Source organism: Diabrotica undecimpunctata, chromosome 5 (assembly GCF_040954645.1).
Source record: "Diabrotica undecimpunctata isolate CICGRU chromosome 5, icDiaUnde3, whole genome shotgun sequence".
Lineage (NCBI taxonomy): Eukaryota > Metazoa > Arthropoda > Insecta > Coleoptera > Chrysomelidae > Diabrotica > Diabrotica undecimpunctata.
Genome location: NC_092807.1, coordinates 50,854,960 through 50,876,395, shown reverse-complemented (window position 1 = coordinate 50,876,395; position 21,436 = coordinate 50,854,960). Strand labels below are relative to the sequence as shown.

General features: G+C 32.1%; 1 protein-coding gene across 1 annotated transcript; it reads right to left on the bottom strand.

Moving 5' to 3' along the window:
* Positions 1–6,138: 6,138 nt before the first annotated feature.
* On the bottom strand, positions 6,139–6,632 carry LOC140440623 (uncharacterized). Its single transcript, XM_072530988.1, has 2 exons — positions 6,303–6,632; positions 6,139–6,239 (listed from the first exon to the last, which is right to left on the bottom strand). Exons 1-2 carry the CDS (start codon positions 6,616–6,618, stop codon positions 6,196–6,198), a joined length of 360 nt encoding a protein of 119 aa, XP_072387089.1. The 5' UTR covers positions 6,619–6,632; the 3' UTR covers positions 6,139–6,195.
* Positions 6,633–21,436: the final 14,804 nt, after the last annotated feature.

The following is a 21,436-nucleotide window of genomic DNA, read 5'->3' as shown; positions in this document are numbered from 1 at the left end:
TTTACAAAACCTTTACAAAGATTATTACAAACAGGTTAACAATTAAATTTGACGGATATCAACCAGTACAACAAGCCGGATTTAGAAAAGGGTACAGCACCTGTGACCATCTATATACTTTAAAAATCCTAATAGAAAAGACTAACGAATAAAATCTCCCATTCTGTCTGGCTTTTATAGATTATGAAAAAGCTTTTGATAGCGTAGAACTCTGGGCAATAGAAAAAGCATTAGTCAACAAACCGGATCGACTCCAGGTACAGAATATTAATACATAATATTTACGAACAAGCTGAAATGATAGTGACGTTGGGTAATGGAATCGAAACAAGACCAGTAAAAATCAACCGAGGAGTAAGACAAGGAGACACAATATCTCCAAAATTATTTACAGCTGCCCTAGAAGATATCTTTAAGTCAATAGACTGGGAAAATAAGGAAATCCCTGTTAACGGACGATACTTGAACCATCTTAGATACGCAGATAATGTAATACTAATAGTCGACACGTGGAATGCACTGAATACGATGATTGAGGAGCTATACATAGAATCCTTAAAACAAGGACTGAAAATGAATTTCAGCAAAACTAAACTAATGTCAAACAAAGATGACAAACGTATGATAAACATCCAAGTGACAGAGATAGAACACGTAGATGAATATACATATATGGGTCAAAATGTCAAGGTAAGCAAAGAAAATCAGACTACTGAAATAAGCAGATGTGTAAAAATTAGATGGGCAGCAGTCGGAAGACTCTCATACGTACTTAAAAGTAAAAATATACCTCAAAGACTGCGAACCAAAGTATTTAATTCCTGTATCCTACCTGTACTTACATATGGAGCTCAAACCTGGACATTCACTGAAATAAACATGGAGAAGATCAGAAAAACTCAGAGAGCTATGGAACGACAGATGCTGGGTATCTCACTCAAAGACCATAAAACCAATGAAAACATTCGTAATAGAACAAAAGTAAAAGATGCTGTCGAACTGGCAGCTAAACTGAAATGGAAATGGGCTGGACATAACGAACGTCTTACGGACGGCCGATGGAATAAAGAAATCGGGAATTGGTGGCGATATGAAGCCAAAAGACCACGAGGAAGACCGCAAATGCGATGGAGCGACGATATTAAAAGAACTGCAGGGAAAATGTGGAAACGTCTAACAAACAACAGAGATGAATGGCGAGAATTAGGAGAGGCCTATATTCGGCAATCCGAATAGAGAAAAGGGCTTAGAAAAAAAGAAAGATAAACTTACCACTCAATGGGGTAAGTTTTTTTTGGCCAAACATTTTTGTACGGCTTTTATAATTTAGGTGCGTAACACAAAAATAATGATCTTCGACCTAATACCCTACAAAAATATTGGTAACAGGAGCAGGGAAAATTTTTTATTTTCGGAAAACTTTTTGTCCATTATCGGTAATTCGCCACATTCATACACAAAGTTTCGAATCGGTATATGGATTAATTTTTTTGCAATCCCGTACATTTGGCTGGAACAAGGGTGAGAAATCTAAGACGCAACCCTTAATTTGAACCCAAATGCTTTGTGTACCGGTAAGAATTGGCGACTCCATTAAATATGGTTATTTTAAAGAATTGGTGAAGTTACAAGACGAATCGGGGCTTCGTTGTGCCACTAGACTAAGGTCTGGATATGAAAATATTTTTTAGACATAGATTAATTCACTTCTAATTAGATCTTTTAATATGTTTCTGAATAAACAAATACATTATGTTAAAAACAATAACATATAATTTTAATTACATACAATTATTGTAGTTTATTCTCAAAAAATATAAAATATTCACAGATCTCTTTTCTACATTTCGAGTAAAAATCTAGGCAAAATTTAACCATGACTCATAACGGGAATATTTGAACGATTTCTCTTACATATAAAAACTCTGGTTGTTGATCCCTGGAGATTCTCGTACAAAAAATCAAGGAAAACCTTTTTGCTGATTCGGTTTAGTACCATATTTTGTAACATTTATGTTATGTAAATGTGCAGTTTTGTATTACATACAAGATATTTATTATGACATGCTTAAATGCATATTTCATCGACGAAATTTTTCTATTCTATCTCCTTTTGTGCGTTGCATAATAATATGTTTTTTGTTGCAGATTTAGAATCAATTCATAATTGATTCGTCAGGATTGTCCAGTTTCATTAGTGAATTTTTTAAGGTAAGTTTATTTTATATTTTTGTAAGAAAAATGTCCTCAGTAAATTAGTGATGAGGTCACGAATGATCAGTTCACAAAGATCGAATCCTTTCGAAGACCCGTGATTGATACAATCTCGTTCTGTGACCTTATCGTTCGAATGACCCTATGACTATGAATGACGCTGTCTAGTGTTACGAAACTAACTGTGTGATAGCGACACGTTATTCGATCAATTCATGGCGCTCCTAAATTAATTGGAACGGAGAAGCCCCTACGCTGCAAAACTATAAAATTATATAAATTCGAATTGTCGAGCCAATGGAACCCGTGTTCTGTTTAGTTTAACAACTGAAATTGTTTAGTCTAGTTACAGTTTTAAATAAAATGAAAAAAAAAAAGTAAGAAAAAAAGTATTATGTGGAATTTTTTTGATCAAAGAGAGACGTTACCGAGGAAATCAGATGCGAGCAACAGATTACAACGTCAAAAGTAATTTTTTTAAGCAATGCGCTTAAACATCATTGTTCTGATTTTGTCCAAGGTTCGGTAAAAGCTCCAACAAAAGTTAAAGACTTTGGGAAACAGTTGTTGTATAAGCTAAACCAATGCTTCCACCTTATAGAGGAAAATAAAATATATGCGGAAGCCACTTTATTAGATCCTCGTTTTAAAAGGCATGGTTTAAACAATGAATCCACTTTTGCCACCCACAGTGTGGTCCCCTTTTGACAAAAAAGTAAGTAATCTTGTGCAAACAAATAGTCCAAAAGCGTCAGCAATAACAGAAGTTGATAGGTACCTAGGTGAATCTCTACAGGCTAGAAAGCACAATCCGTTGCAATGGTGGAATCAAAGGAGTCATATTTATCCCTATCTATTTGAGTTGGCCAATAAAAAACTCTGCACATTGTTACTACGTCGGTTCCATCAAAAAGATTTTTTTTTCAAAACTGATAATTGCGAGATTTCGAGAAAAAATAAAAGACTCGAAGGCGAAGGGACTTACAATTATTCCGCAATCCAGGTCTAGTCAAAGAGTCGACACTCTGCCGGCGGTCCTATACCTCGAGGAGTGCAAACTCGGTTACACGCTGAAGCTTGAGAAGCCGGCATCTCTGATATTCGAGGCGTCTACTGTGGGTAGAATACTAGCAAATATTTCATGTAAGACAAATATATACATAATGACATAATGACTATACCGTACTGAGAGCAGTGACTATACCGTTCTGACGAGATCTAAGGAGGTCGAAATACGTATCAGCGGTTGTCGCTGCCCTGTATCAAAACAAAAATCTAATACCGTCATTATGTTTTATTACTTACTTCGTTTGGAGTACCAGAAACTGAATTCACTACGAATTTTGACCAGGATGAACGGCATGTGGAATGCAATTTTAGATTCCCTTGCCGAGTGATTTATCCAGCTGTTTGTTTCGTAAATTTTAGGAAACAGTGGTAAAAATTTGAATTCGGTTTCGCTAGGTAGAAATCGTTTGATTTCTCTTTTTGTTTACAAATATATACATTCAAATGTAACAAAATTCGAACTGTTAAAGTATTCTACACTGCCGGTAGCACCTTGTTGACAACAAAGCCCACAGTGAACCTCTCGCTGAGTGTAAGTCGAGGGTACATAACTCCCCGAGCAAACAGAGGATGGAATCGAAAAACCTTTGTTCGTATGGAGGAAGAACAGACTGTACGACAGTACCAAGCGGTAATTAATGCTGCTGAAAGAAACACAGATTATTAAACACATTTGTTTTTACTTATGTTTTATATGACTTTTATGTTAAAAAATTTCTATCAATTAGGTGCACTTCTTAACTTTTGTTCGACTGTTTCATTGTAGGGAAATCATATTACACGGAAATTATGATGAATTCATTGCTGACTATTCAGGCATTATAATGATATCTCACATATTAAAATCCAATCAAAATTTAATATTTGAGAAAAAACTTAGACATTTTTGATGTGCTTACTTTGTTTAAGGAAGACGCTTTGATATAACCACCATTGCTGTAATTGAGAAAATTCAGTATTTTATTAAAGCAATATTTCGTTTTTCGTCCTCCGATGTCTAAAAATGATGATGAATATACAAGAAGGTGTCGAATTTTTTGAGTAGTTGTGAAGCATATTAATGCCCGATTTCACCAAGGATACCTAAATACTTAAGAATTACCTAAGCGGGCTTAGGTACTTCCTAACTCTAAAACGGATTTCACCATACGCTAAGAATTGCCTAAGCCGCTTAAGCATTACCTAATGGTAGGATACGTTTTGCGATCTACCTAAACATTTTAGGTATTACTTATAGTTAAAAGTGAGGTTATGTTTTAACAGTTTTGACGGATGTACTTGTGAATTTTGTCAATAATTTGCTTCTTACCTTATTTTGTGTGTTGTTATTGTATAGTTAGTTATTTTTGTATTATTTTTATATTAATTAAGTGTTGCTTTGGTACTATTTATAATATGGAAGCACTACAGTTTATCGAAAATCTAGATCGATTCGAGTCCTCATCTGATTCTGAAGAAGAAACAGAAAGAAGACCTCGAGTTATCAAGAATCGACCAAATTATTTTGAAACTTTGGACGATGTGGATTTTTTTAGAAGGTTTCGTATGTCTAAACCAACAGTTTTATATGTGTTGGAACAAATAGAAAATGATTTGGAGTTTATTACAGACAAGTATGTGCAAGTTTAAATATAAAATGTTAATATATTACATTTCATTCCTTTTTCAGGAACAATTCTTTATCACCCATCAATCAGCTGTTGCAAACATTGCGGTTTTATGCAACTGGAAGCTTTCTCTTAGAATTAGGAGATTTTGGAGGTGTAAGTGCTAGTACTAGTTGCAGGGTAATTAGACGTGTAACAACTGCATTAGGGAGGTTAAAAGATAGATATATTAAATTTCCTGCTACAGATGAAGAAATGGCAACCACTAAATTAAAATTTTTTGAAGTAGCTAGGTTCCCAAATGTACTCGGCACATTGGATTGTACCCACATTAAGATTGAAAACCCAGGTAAAGCAATAAATAACTTTAACGATTGTGATATTATTTACATCTAAAAATTGTAGGTGGAGATGATGCAGAGCTGTTTAGAAACAGAAAAGGCTACTTTTCTATAAATGTGCAGACAGTATCTTCACCAGACTTAAAAATAAATAACATTGTATGTCGCTGGCCTGGATCAACCCATGACTCTGTTATATTTCAAAATAGCAGATTATGTTTTAATTTTGAAAGAGGGATATATGGCAATGGTATATTGTTAGGAGATAGTGGATATCCATTAAAGGTAAATAAATTCTTACTACTGAATATATATATATATATATGATTTTTTTCGTAAATAAATTATATAATATTATATGATTTTTATTACAGAATTATCTTCTGACGCCATATTTGAATCCCAGGAATGTAGCACAAGTACGATATAATCATAGCCACATTCGTACAAGAAATATTGTTGAAAGGCAATATGGCGTATTAAAACGGAGGTTTCCTGTACTTAGTGTAGGATTAAGATTAAAGTTAGAAAGAGCTACAAATGTAATAATAGCATGTGCTATTTTACACAATATTTGTATTGAAGCCAAAGAAGATCAGCCCCCAGATGATATGGAAAACATTGGTCAATTAATTGAAGCTGGACAAATCAATCAACCGCTTGATGATCAAAATCTATATGGCAATGCAAGAGATGTTATTGTCCAAAATTTTTTTCAATAACTTCGTCAATAAATAAATTCGGTTCAATAAATTTCGTCAATTTAATACAGCAAAACCATTAAAATCTCAAAAAAAAAAAACAAAGTTAAATTATAGTTCTATAGTTAATACTAAAAAAAGAATTATATATTCTACCTAACAAACTGGTATTTTCTTTCAGAAACCCATTCATGATTTTATTAAAAGTGTATTATTAAAAATATAAAATAAAAAACAATTTTCAAGATATTTTTTATTCTAAAATTATTTCAATAATGACAATAGAGCTGGTGGCACTTCTTCGTTATCTGAAATTAAAATTAGATTAAAAATGAATTATACTGTATAATATAATATTGCAATTAACTCACTTTTAATTTTATTTAATATGCTCTCCCGAATTTCATTTTCTAGAGCTGCCTTTTTGACTTGATGCTGATGCAACTCATTGGCACGTTCTTCTGCTGCCATTAACCTATTTTTTTCCACATCCAGAAGTTCTCCTTTTTTTCTTTCGTTTTCAATTTTTAGTTCATTTAATATATCTTTATTACACTTTATTACCTTTGGACGTCTTCTACTGTGGAAAGGAGTCTGAGGAGTCTGATTTAAAATGTTGGATGGCCCAGGTGTAATATTAGCTTCCGATTCTTCCTCAATAATAGCATCGATATCTGAAACCACCATTTCTTCTATTTCAATGTCTTCCATATCGGAAACCACAGTTTGTACTATTACACTGTCATTGACATCAGGAATAGCATCGCAATCATTTACATTGGCTATTCCTACAGCAGCCCGTCCAATTAAATTTGCTATTAGATCTAGCAGGGGATCTTCTTTTATATCTGAGGTTCCACCACCTGTTTTGGCTATATTTATTTTTAATTTTGCCTTATACACTTTACACTCCGACTTCATTCTATTCCACATTTTTTTAAGACTGCTGACTGACCTAAAATATTTTGAGAGATATGAATGAATACTGTTTATATTATATAATGGCATATTCCCTACCTCTTAATTGACCCGCTGCTATTAAATTTTGTAGTTAGCACCTCCCAAGCATAATCTTTCGCTTTATTAGTAGCACCATCTGTTTTTTTATTAAGCAGTACTGGATGCTGTTTAATAAATTCAACCAGTTTAAACTTTTCGTCATACGTGAAATTTACAGCCCTTTTCTTATCCTCCATTTCACTATACGTATATAAATAATTTACAAAACTAAACAAATCTAATTTAAAAATAACTAACTACTAATTAAACTAACTCGACAAAACTGAATAAAACCAACTTGGAAAACAAACAATTCAATAACAAATAAAAAAGTAAGGTTATAACTTCTTATTCTTCTTTTTATTTATCAATAATAGTTCAAATGTACCCAAAGTAATACCTAAGAAAGAATTTCCTAGATAAGCAGTTCTTTTAGTTGTGAAACGCTAGTGTTCCTAAGTATTGACTTAGGAAGTTCTTTTCGATAAGAATTACTTTCGAAGGCAACTGTTTAGGTATCGTTGGTGAAATCGGGCATAAGAGTTTAGTTTAATGTCAAATTTTTGTTAGTGATCATATCGAAATCTTTAGGTAAAACATTTAAGTATCCCACGTACTGTAAACTCTATTTAAAAGTTCAACTTTTTTTTATGAAACTTAGCTTCATATCTATAAGTTCATCATATTAACGTCGGTCACCTTATAATTTTCCGGTCGTAATATTTTGCCTATATTTTTCGCGATATTATTTCTTTCAAGCTACGTATCTTCGAGGCTTTTTGCCTTCACCCTGTAATTTTCATAACCTGACCGGTCAGCCCGATCTCTGATATTACATAGTAGGGTAGGGCCGGACACGCTATCTCTCTTCTCTTGTTCATCTATCTCTCTGCAATGTCTAAAGCCCGGTGTTTTATAAACTTTACCGCCGCCGACGAACGGACTGTGACTGCCGATTGCCGTCTCCAGCACCCCTCTCCCACTACAGCCTCTGGCCCACACTTTCGCTACCGCCTCCCATTTGGGGACTAAATATTTTCTAATACGGTCTAAATGTCATTTGCTTTAGCGGTGTGTTCCATTTGAAATTTCATTGATGGGTGCTATTCACCACAAAAGGAACTGGCAGTGGCGGTTAAGGTTTATTAAAAAAATAGTCTGGTTTCGTTTTAATTTATATTATGTAATACTTCGAATTTTCTGCAGACTATATCCGAACGTTTCAGAAAATATTTTGTCTAATTATTCAGAATATTTCTTTATCCCTTAAAAATATATGCTTGTGTGAAAAATTTAGCTGGTTAAGTTGTCAGTATGTTCAAGATAACACCTTTGTCAAATACACCTTTTGTTAGGTATCATCTTTTGATCATCATTACTTTGGTAACTACTACCCTGAAAAAGGATTCGGTTGTCTATGCTTACCACTGTCTCAGGTTTTTAAGACACGATATTCTTCTTCCTGGACGTCTTCTTCCGAATATTTTTCTTTGCTTTCCTAGATATAACAAGCTGTACTTTTCTGGGTGTCTCGTTATATGCACAAAGTACGTTCATTTTCTGGTTCTAATGGTTACGATTTCTTTATTCCTAATCTTTTAATTTCATTACGTATTCCGTCCATACAACTAATGGCTAATATTTTTCTGTAAGATGACATCTGAGTGGGCAATGTATAGCAAGAAGAACGGTGATTACTTTGAGTTTTGAAGCTGAATGTAGGGAGCAGGTTAAAATAACCTTTTTGTTTGCCTTTAGCCTTCAAAGTATTCTCTCTTAGTCTCTACCAAGTTTATTTTTCCGTTATTGGACATCATCCAGATACAACTTTTTGCGATGCTGCTTAATGGCTTTATTCGCATAAAAAGAGTACTAGCTTCTTCTTTAGCAAGACTAAGGGCAATCATGGACAAAAAATCATGCATTAAATATAAACTCTAAAAAAACTAATCTGGTGGTTTTTGATCCAAACAGGGTGTGTTTGGAGATGAGTGACATCATTGAAATAGTTGTTGATAATGAAATCATTAAACCTGTAACTAGTGCAAAAAATCTAGGTTTAACTTTAGATAATCACCTCAAATTTACAAAACATATTAACGAGTTACGCCACTGGATTCCACAGAATCTGCACATTATAGGAGAATAGAAACGACCCAATAGAATATTATAAATAGAGGGACTTTTCAATTAATATAACTTTTGCTTGGTAACTTTTGCTTCATATATTTTGCTAGTAAACTTTAGCTACTTAACTTTTGCTTCATAGTTTGTTAATTTTTGTAAATTTGTAAATAAAATAATTTTTAAAAACTCTGTTTCAAAACACAAAGTTATAATTGGCGCAGTCAGTAGGATACGTGCGGATCGGAAAAGAACATTTTACACATCAAGTGATAGAACTTTTTCGGTTTTGGTGTTTCAACATCGTAGTGCGTATCCAAATCGAACCTCTACCCTACAGTGGTATCAACGAGAAGAAGCAGAGTTCCAGAGGAAGCAAAAGTTCGGAGAAGAGAAGCAGGTGCTCCAGATAACTGTAAGTGCCTTTCCTTTTCGCCTTTCCTTTCATACATTTGTGAGGATAGATAGATTAATTTTTGAATTTTTGAATAAGAATTTGAATTTTTTAAATAAGAATACTGATATTTTTTATTCATTTTTAATACATATTTATGTTATTGAAAATATTTATTTTTATTGAATAATTTTTTGAAATCTTTGAAAAATACTTATATTGCGTATATATATATTTTTTATAATACATAATTTTATACAATTTTGTGAGATATTTTGACAAATAATTTTATTTGAAAATATGGCTACTGCAACTCAAACTCAAACTCCCCTTAACTGGGACTTTCTCAAATCAAAATTAAAAAATATTAAACCCTACGACGGAGATTCCAATACTCTCAACAAATTTATCTTTAGATGCAACGAACTAATACAAACATATTCTACATATAACGATCCAGATTTAAATAAACACATTTTGGAATGCATACAAGATAAATTAGTTGGAAAAGCAGAAGCACTAGTAGGAAATCGTATGGAACTAACGACATGGAGTAGTATAAAGAGAGCATTAGAACAATGCTTCGCAGATAGACGTGATTTAGACTGCTTAATGCAAGAACTAACACGAACTAAACCATTTAAAAATGAAACACTCCATAATTTTGGAACAAGAATACAATTATTAAAAAGCAATGTAGCCCAAAGAATAAGTAACGATACTAGTATAGAGCATGCAGATAAACTATGCCAAATTAACCATTGTGATAAAATCGCACTGAACACTTTTATTGCAGGATGTACAGGTGTTCTTAAAAATAATATGCACCTTAAGAAACCCAGTTCTCTTGAAGATGCCATTGCATATGTCGACGAGTTTCATAATTTTGAAAATTTATATGGACATTCTAGTAATACTTTTCCAAAAAACAATCATAATTTTAAGTCACACAATTCCTTTAATCCATCTTACAGGCCAAATCAGCCTAGCAACCATTATCGTCCCCAAAATTCTAACCCCACACATCAATATCAAACAAATCCAAATTTTACTTATCAAAATCAAAACCCTTTCAATTCTAACTTTTTATATCGAAATCAAGGTTATCAAAACCAAAATTCTTTAGCACCTCAACATTCTCAGAATCATTTCACATCTCAGAATCGTTCCACAAACTTCCGACCAGAAAGTAATGTATTCAGGCCCAACCGAATTCCTAATGATCGGTTACCTAAACCACAACCTATGTCAATAGCATCCAGAAATACATTAAATTCAAACGCTAGATCAAATCCCAATAAATACAATAATTATCGGAGAAATTATTTCCCTAGACGAATTCCTGATACTATAGCTGAGGAGCTATACACAAATAATTATCAAAACGAAAATAATAATCCAAGAGAACCACAACATGAACAAGTAAATAGCTATTTTAGAAATTCTGAGTACGATTTACCACAAAAGGGTCAAGGTGACCAAAATTTTCAGATAGATGCCTCGGAAAGGAAACAGTCAATATAGAAATAAATTCGAATAATCCCCTACCATATATTGAAGTAGGAAATTCAAAAATAAAATTGCTAATTGATACCGGTAGTGCCAGGTCTTTGCTACGACCAAGTATCGCCGAAAAATATTTTCCTAATTGCATATACCAGTCAAATGTAGATATTATAACTGCTCTTTATACTAAGACTATTAAATATCAAGCTGAAATACCAGCATTTCCAGAATTCAGAAGTAACTTTTATATTCATTATATCTTATATGATTTTCACGAATATTTTGATGGAATCTTAGGATTAGAAGATATGATGAGAATGAACTTAGTTATAGATTTTACTAATAAACGACTGTATAATAACAATGTTACGATACCGATTAAATTTAGAGGACCAATGGATATTAAATTTGAATTTACTATAGGTGCACAGGAAAGAATGCTTTATCCTCTTCCTGTCAGTATACCTAATGGAGAAATAATGATTGAAGAAACATATTTAGAAGAAGTTTATATTCCTGAAACATTAACATTAGCAAAAAATGGCTATGCTATAATGGAAATAATAAACACGACAGATAAACCTTTGAAGATAACTTTACTAAGACCAATAGACGTATACCCCTTTGAAAACGCAAATTATGAATTATACAATTTCAATTATTTTAACAAAAAACCTAATGAGAAATGTAATAAGAGAAACAAAATAGACTTAGGAAACCTTATAAGGACAGACCACATGAATTCAGAAGAAAGAGAAAATATAATTAAGCTATGTAGAGAATTTTCAGATATATTCCTAAAAGCAGGAGATCCCTTGACATTTACTTCTAATGTCAGACACACCATAAAAACTACAGACGAAGTTCCTATACATTGTAGATCTTATAGATATCCTTACTGCCACAAAGAAGAAGTTCGAAGGCAAATTCAAGAAATGTTAGATAAAGGAATCATAAGGTCATCATGTTCACCTTGGAGTTCACCCATATGGATAGTGAATAAGAAATTAGATGCATCAGGCAAGAAAAAATACCGTCTAGTCATAGATTATCGAAAGCTTAATGAGAAAACAATTTCTGATAGATATCCAATTCCACATATTACAGAAATTTTGGATAAATTAGGAAGAGCACAATATTTTAGCACATTAGATTTGGCCAGCGGATTTCACCAAATCGAAATGGATCCAAAATCTGTAGAGAAAACAGCATTCAGCGTAGACAACGGTCATTATGAATTTTTAAGAATGCCTTTTGGTCTCAAAAATTCGCCGTCAACATTCCAACGGGTAATGGACGAAGTACTAAAAGATTTGCAAAACAAAATATGCATGGTCTACATGGATGATATAATTATATTTAGTACTAGCTTACAGGAACATATTCAAAATTTAAAACTAGTATTTCATAAACTACGAGAAGCACGTTTAAAAATTCAATTGGATAAATGCGAGTTTCTACAGAAAGAAGTTGAATTTCTTGGTCACGTTGTTACACCAGAAGGAATTAAACCCAATAAAAACAAAATATTAGCTATACAGAATTTTCCAATTCCAAGAACACAAAAACACATTAAATCTTTTCTAGGTCTTTTAGGATATTATCGCAAATTTATAAAGAACTTCGCTAAAATAACAAAACCGTTAACAGTTTGCCTGAAGAAAGACCATAAAATAGAACACACAAAAGAATTTATCGATTGCTTTAATACTTGCAAAAATTTGTTAATATCAGAACCAATTCTGGCTTACCCAGATTTTAACAAAAAATTTGAAATAATGACAGACGCATCCAAATACGCCATTGGGGCAGTATTATCACAGGGTGGACATCCTATTTCATATGCGTCAAGGACCCTAAATTCAGCAGAGATAAACTATTCTACTATAGAAAAAGAATTATTAGCTATAGTATGGAGTTGCAAATACTTTAGACCATACTTATTTGGAAGAGAATTTATAATTTTTACAGATCATAAACCACTACAATGGTTGTTTTCATTAAAAGAACCTAATTCACGACTAGTGAGATGGCGGTTACAACTCGAAGAATTTGATTATAAAATTAAATACCAAAAAGGAACCCTTAATAAAGTTGCGGATTGTCTTTCACGAATAGACACCGATAATGAAATAAATGTACTAGAATCTGAATCTTTGTGTGTAAATCTTGATGACATAGATGATGTAATACAAAAAGAAATAGAAAACTTATCAGTTCCAAATCAAGAAATTACAGATCAATTGTTTGATCCAAATGACTTTTATCTTCCTGAGTTAAGCAATGAAGAAATTTCTGAAACATTAGATGACACGAATGAACAAGAAAAAAGAATAAACATAATATCGGATATACAAATCAGACCCCCAAATGTTAATCCAAGTGGAAATGAAGATACTGATGGAAATACAGTACATACTTCAGCGGAAAATCCAATTCTTAGTATACTAATCACAGACCGAGCCTTGAATTTATACAAAAATCAAATATTATTAACTTGTGGAGAAATCAATGAAATAAAAACTAAAACACAAAAGATATTTGAGAACACAAGACTATTTGTTATCTTACCTCAAAGAGATATGCAAAAAGGAATCATAAATTTTGTTAAAGATTATATAGACCCAAGAAAATTATATACCTTGTATTTTAGACCACCACTATCACCTGAAACATTTGTAGTTGCATTGCAAAATTACTTCAAACATTCTGCATTCAAATTTGTGCACTGTACAAAAATATTAGATGATATTGAGACTACCGACGAACAAAAAGAAAAACTTAACTATTATCATGTTTACAAAAAAGGACATCGTGGTATAAATGAGCTAAAAATGTCAATGAGTTCACGATACTACTGGCCTAATATGTCAGAAGATATAGAACAGTATGTCAACAATTGTCAAGTTTGTTTAAAAAATAAATATGATAGAGACCCACCAGTCATTAAATTTAATCTTACACCAACGGTTTCTAAGCCATTTGATAATATTCATATGGATGTATTTAGAATATCCAATACGCCATTTCTTACAATAATTGATGCATTTTCTCGATACGGACAAGCATATCAAATTCCTAGTATTAGTGGAATTTCAATAGTCGATGGTTTGTTAAACTATATCACACATCATGGATTACCCTATAAAATAACAACTGACTCCGGTACTGAATTCAAAAACTATGACTTAGAAGATTTTTGTAAATTACATAAAATAGAATTACATTTTACTACTCCTAAGAACAGCAATTCGAATTCTCCGGTAGAACGTTTTCATTCCTCTTTAATAGAACATTTTAGATGCCTTAGAGAAACGAATAAAGACATGTCAGTAGAACAATTAATGAAACATTGCATATTATCATATAATAATTCAATTCATTCTGTTACTAAATTTACGCCATTTGAAATCATTAAAGGACATATAAATAATCCAGACCCATTCGACAACAATGATCATTTAATTTTATCACAATATGTGCAGAATCATAAAAAATCTTGTAAAATATTATACGATAAAATACATGAACGAAATGCAAACGTAAAATACCAACAGATAGAAAAAAGCAATTTAACGAGGTCAGACCCACACGATTACACAAATGAAAACAAAGTATACATTAAAAGTAAAAGTTGCAATAAAGCACTTCCTAAGTTTAAAGAGACAACTATTGTCAACGATCGTGGCTTGTTGTTGGAAACAGATAAAGGATTGTATCATAAAAGCACAGTTCGCAAACCCAGATCTAATAAAAGAAACTTTTTGCAGGTTCAACAAAATGAAGAAAATAATCGTCTTGACTCTGATACAGATGATATACCAGACGTCCCACCAGGTTAGAGTTGACATCGACATTAATATAACACCTCTTGAAAACCTTTTACTCCCAATTAAATTAGGTACATGTAGATTAATTTATAGTAAACATACATTTATCCATTATATAAACTTAAAAGAAATAGTTAGACAAGTAGAATCTCTTAAAGTTAATTTTCAAATAATAAAAACTAATGTAGTGAAAGTTAATGCCTCAAATCCCATTTCATATCATGGATTGGCAGAAAACATGTTAGAAAGAACAGAAGTTTTAATTAATACATTAGAGAAAAAATTAGAAAACATCTATCCCCATATTCGATCAAAAAGAGGCCTAATTGATGGCCTAGGTAAAGTTAATAAATATACTGTATCCAGAAATTTAGTGTCCCATTATAAAAGTTATTTTAATAACAGCTGTAAAACTGAATAATCCCTTGTAAGTACTCTATTGTTGTATAATTATCACAGCTATCCAAGCTGACAGGACCGGCATATAGCCAAGTCAACTGTAGGTTAGTACATATAATCAGATCAAATATTATCATTCAAGCGTAATGTCAAAAAACTCTTTTTATAAACATACAAATTTCCCATAATTATTGTATTCTTTTATTAATCATTATTTTAAGTCTCAACGAAATAAAAGCGCCCAAAATTATGAAGATCTCAATTTAGTTAAATTGACTGGACCGGTGGTGGAAATTAATAAGTTTTGGGAAAACGGGTAATATCCCAAACACATTAGAACTGACAAACCCGTATATACAGTTATAATGAGTAAACGTTTAACTTAATTGACCTATTAACAAATTACTTGGAATTTATATAACTTTCTACCTGTTACTTATCGTTAATTGTTTATTAATTTGAAGAGAGTTGTACGATGACAAACTAACACTTAAAAGTCTGCTTCGACGGAATTGGTTGTAAAGTCGTTTGAGTGTTCAGTTTGTGCAAAAAATTAGTTGAGTATTGTAATAAAAGTGTTTATTTTTTTAGAGTGTGTACACTTGCCGGTGAATCCACTTAGTCAAATTTACCTTTATTGTATGAAACAATGTGGCGTCCCTGGAGTCCAGAGGATAATAGGGCAATTCTGCCAGTTAATGAACCGGAAGCAAATCGACAAGGAGGTGATCTCATTCAAGTATTAGAACCTGAACAGCGCCAACGAATACATTTATCTACTGATGCAAAACAAATTATTGCTAATGTTTTTCAAACTCTTGTCGAAAAAAATATGGACAGTAACGAAGCCTTACATGAAACGGCAACTTTGACTAAAAAACCATTATCCACAGTCAGAAAAATTGTAACTAATCCTATTATACCAAGATTAATAAGACGGGATAAGAGTATTTCTCGGAAGCTCGATCGTGCAGATGAAGATCTTATTCGTCGCAAAGTGTATGCCTTGTATGAAGAACAAATTGTACCCACACTAGATATATTAGTTGACAGGCTTCACGTCGACAACACTGAAATTAAGTGCGGTAGAACAACTGTTTGGAAGTGTTTGCAACGTATAGGGTTTAAATACATAAAAGTAAATAAAAGACAGGTACTTATGGAATCCAATCGTTTACGGATATGGCGAATGGAATATTTAAACAAAATTAAACAGTGTCGTCGAGAGAATCGACCTATTATTTATTTAGATGAAACGTGGTTTGATACACACGATACGCCATCTAAAGGTTGGGTAGATAATAGTCAATCTTGTTCAACAAAAGCGCCTTCTAATGGAGGAAAAAGAATAACAATATTCCATGCTGGATCAGTCGATGGATGGGTTCCAAATGCCTTATCTCTATCAGCTAAAAACATCAGTGATTCATGTCTCGATTACCATGACAACACAACTTCAGATATATTTGAAGACTGGTTAATATAGTTAATATAATAATAGCAGGCAATTAAATAAAATTCCCAGTTCAAGCGATACGAAAATAACAATACAGAATTACTTGTATGACAAAGATATTTATTTTCACATAGATAATACTAAGAAGGGTTTATTGGACATTTTAAAAAGTTTCGCATTGAAAAAAGGATACTTTTGTGATAATTATGCCGAAAACATGGTCATACGATTTTAAGACTTATACCATACTACTGTGTATTTAACCCAATCGAACATATCTGGCATCAACTTAAGTCAAGAGTTCGAAGAAATAATACTTCGCCACATTTAAATGCATCTTTCCTGCATTTAATTGAAAAGGAAGTACTCAAAATTGATGCGAATAGTTGGAAAAATGCATTCTTATATGTTATGAAAGCTGAGAATTCATATTTTCCTACATATAATATACAAAATATTATCATCAATTTAAAAGACGACAGTGATAGTGACACAGATTTAACATAATATCTATGTGATGTAATATTTATACTCGTTTTGTGTGTGTGTGTGTGTGTGTGTGTGTGTGTGTGTGTGTGTTTTGTGTTTTATTGGCACTGGTTTTCACAACCAACTGGCCAGTCAATTTCATAATGATTTTTTTAGACTATAACTTATCACTAACTCAGGGGAGTAATGTGTAGTCTCTGTGTTAAGTAAATGTCTTGTTACTTTAGTAAAGTCGACGTCATTGGCTTTACAAAGGGACGCTAATTGTATCCGAACGTTTGCGGTCCCTCAGGTGAGTACCGATGTACTCGTTTTAAAAGGTTCATATTTATTCATGTAGACATGTTATGTTTAACTTTTCCGTTTCATGTCTGAAAAAGTTGGCAAAAAATGATAAATTTCTTTATCAATAATTTCACGAAAAAAAATTATTCTTCACTAAAGGTTGTGCATCACATAAAATTATTAATCAATAATCTTATAAAATATTAAGTGGTAGATAGGGAAAATCATAATTATTAATTAATACTGAAGTGATTTTAAATTTAGATATACAAGAAAATGTTATTTTAAAATGTTTGTAGGTATTAAAAGTTATGTCCAAGTTTAGATTCATGGCCTTCTAATAATTAAATAATACATTTAAAGTAAAAAGTAAATAAAAAAATACTTTTGCATTTGTTGATTTTGTATATTGAATAAGTTATCAGTTTATGTATTTTTCCCTTAATTATCTAGATATTTATTTAAATTAAATATGTAATGTAAATGCCAAATAAAATATAAAATTCGTTAAGCCGGCTCTTTTTACTATTTACCTGAAGAGGCAAATCTCTTTATGGCGTCGACTTTATCAGCGGGATACTTTTAAATTCTGCATAAGTCAGTTCTTATAATTGTGAATGAAGTATACTTATTTGGAAATTTAGATTCAGAAGACGGAGATAGATATGATAAAGCAATAGAAGTACTGGAAAATAATCAGAAACAAATTATTCATGAAACGAACTTACAAATATCTTTATATAAAAAACTAATTGATCATTATAACAAATCTCTAGAAATACTTTGGCAAAACCAAGAAAAACTGCAACATAACTTACAGAAGTTCCAATTAGAAATTCAAAGTACTATAAACAGTTTAGGAAATTATATTACTTTTCAAGGTACCATAAGTCAGATAAATTTAGATTGTCAGAATATGATAGATTTTATTGAAAATATAGCAAATGGAATTATGTTTTCAAAATTAAACACATTACATAGTTCAATTATTTCGAGTCAGGAAATTCAGGATATGATTAAATATTTGCACAGTATTTACCAACCTTCTCAAATTCCAAAATTTTTAAATATTTTAACATATTACATGCTATTAGGGACACAAGTAACTTTTTCAAATTCAAAATTGATCTTTGCTACTCACATTCCTATCCTAAAACCAACTGTCCTTGATTTTTACCATATCTACCCAATAATTCAAAAGAACAAGATGTTCACTCCCACATACCCTTATTTGGCACGAACCTCTGACGAGACGCACCTACAGAAAGAAGAATGTCCCATTTTAGAAGAAACATACTATTGCAAAGAAGATACCATACTACAAGACAATTGCACCTTGCGTTTCCTCAATGGTCAAAGTTCAACCCAATGTTTTACCACAGAAGTCACTCTCCAAGAATCCATTATCGAACAAGTAACTAATAATGAAGTATTGATAATGCCATCGACATCAGAACGAGTCCAATCAAAGTGCAAGAGAGACCAAATTTTCGAAGTACACAGTCCATCTCTCATCAGTATACCAGAAGATTGTGAAGTGATAATCAATCAACTGAAATTCAATAATAATATCAAAATTCATAGAGGGAAAGCTCTAATTTTACCAAAAATAAAATATTTTTCTACAGAAAATATACAAAAATTCCAGAGCCATAATATTACCAAAATTGACTTTGAAAATCTTTACGCAATAAATAATATGGCCAAACAATTAGTACCAATTGGAGGAACAAATATTCCTTCGCATACGACTCCATTGGTGACCACCTCAGTCATAGCAGTTATTCTAATCTTGATCATTCTGTATATTATTAAACAACGAAGATCAAAGCAACGGAACGAGCATGATATAGAATTACAAGAAGATTCCGGCATTGAAGAAGATTCCACAAACCAGCATCCCAAAAATAACTCCGTTATTTTTCGGACTCAGTGAGGGAGGAGTTACGCCACTGGATTCCACAGAATCTGCACATTATAGGAGAATAGAAACGACGCAATAGAATATTATAAATAGAGGGACTTTTCAATTAATATAACTTTTGCTTGGTAACTTTTGCTTCATATATTTTGCTAGTAAACTTTAGCTACTTAACTTTTGCTTCATAGTTTGTTAATTTTTGTAAATTTGTAAATAAAATAATTTTTAAAAACTCTGTTTCAAAACACAAAGTTATAATTAACGCCTGTGTGAGTAAAGCATTTCTCAGTCTAAGAACAATTTATCATAATCGCCGCTGTGTGTCATACAAAGTAAAAAGAATACTGTATGAAAGTTTAGTATTATCAAAATTTAACTATGGAGATGTTGTGTATGGGCCTTGTATTAGTTAAGATGACAGGAGAAGAATTCAGGTGGTTCAAAATTCGTGTCTTCATCTGATCTGTGGTGTAAGAAGACACCAGCCTATTTCTCCCAAATTAAAACATGTAAAATGGTTGAGCATGGAAAAGAGAAGATTTCTACATGCTGCTTGTCTTTTCTACAAAATTATCAAAAACTCTCTACCGGCATATCTTTTTAAAAAAATTATATACAGAACACACATACATAATGTCAATACCAGATACAAAAATACAATTACAGCTCCGCCACATCGTACAGAACAATTCAAAAATTCATTTACATATCAAATATCAAAAGTATATAATGGATTAGCTAAAGAATTAAAATTAAAATCGATTATATCTTTTAAGAAATCTCTTAAATCTAAATTGCTAAGTGAGTAACACATGTGCAACTATTTGATGACCTGTTATGAAGTATGTATAAACTGTGTGATAGGTTTTGGACAATATTTAAATGCTAAATGTTTCTATTGGTTATCGTTTTTAATTGATTGTTACAGAACATGCAAAAAAAATATTTATATTTTTTTTCTCTTGCTTAAGATGAAAAGCAGAGGTGCTAGATTATTATTATTATTATAATATCTTTACCAGCAATTTATTTGTTACTCTAGTAATTTTGTCCGTCGCTCATCTACAGTCACTCCACTTAATTCTTTCTGACTTCCTCCTATTTTATCGTATCTCTCTCCAATTTTTTCTGACTCCCTCCAAATTTTTCTGACTTCCTTCAATTTTTTCTTACTACCTCAAATTTTTTCTGGCTCTCTCCGATTTTTTCTGACTCCCTAAGTGTTTTAGTTTGACGTTTCTACTTAGATACAGCTTCCTGAGCTCGATGTTCTTCATTTTGCTGATCTAACTTCCCTTCTTCGAGCATTCCTAGCTTCCTTTCGTTCTTTATCAGTGTTATATTTTTAAGGTCTCACTATATTCGCAGCCAAAATTTTAGAATCAACAAACTTTCAAAAGAATTAAAAATTAAATTTTTAAAACAATAGACTTGCATGTAAACCAAGTAAATATAACTACTCTGTAAATATAAGAGAAATGTTCAAAGCAATGAAAGAGGTAGGAGTACCAAGTTAATTGGTAAATAGGATAAAATTAACTCATGAAAAAACGCGTATGTAGCACTAAAAGAATAGGCTACAAAAATGGGTTTTATAATAAAAACCAACAAAACGAAGTACATGAAAATAAGCCCGCTAGAAAAACGCTTCTTAATAGACAGACCCATTGGTCAGAGAAGAAGAGGAAGACGCAGAACAAGGTCCCTTAATAACATCGATGAAGACATGAGAAATATTGTAAAACGTGCTTGGTAGAGCAAGGCGATTAATAGTGACGACTGGAGAGAAGTTCTTGAGGAGGCTAGGAAACACGCAGTGTTGCAAAGCCAGAATGATGATGATGATGAATATTTTTGGCAATTTTGCGAAATAATTAATTACAGATGCAGTAGTAAAATTTTCAAGTAAGGACATTTGAATAATCAGTTTATAGAATAAATTAACAATAAAGCAACCGTATCGTTTCAAGAACAAAATATGATTGATTAAGACTCAGTAGGTTGAAGTGTTAGTTGGTAGTTCAGATTTTTTTCCTAGGTGGCGCTAGAAGTTATCGTCCCATAAAAACTGCGTTTCCCCTTGACGTGTCTTACTAGTCTTT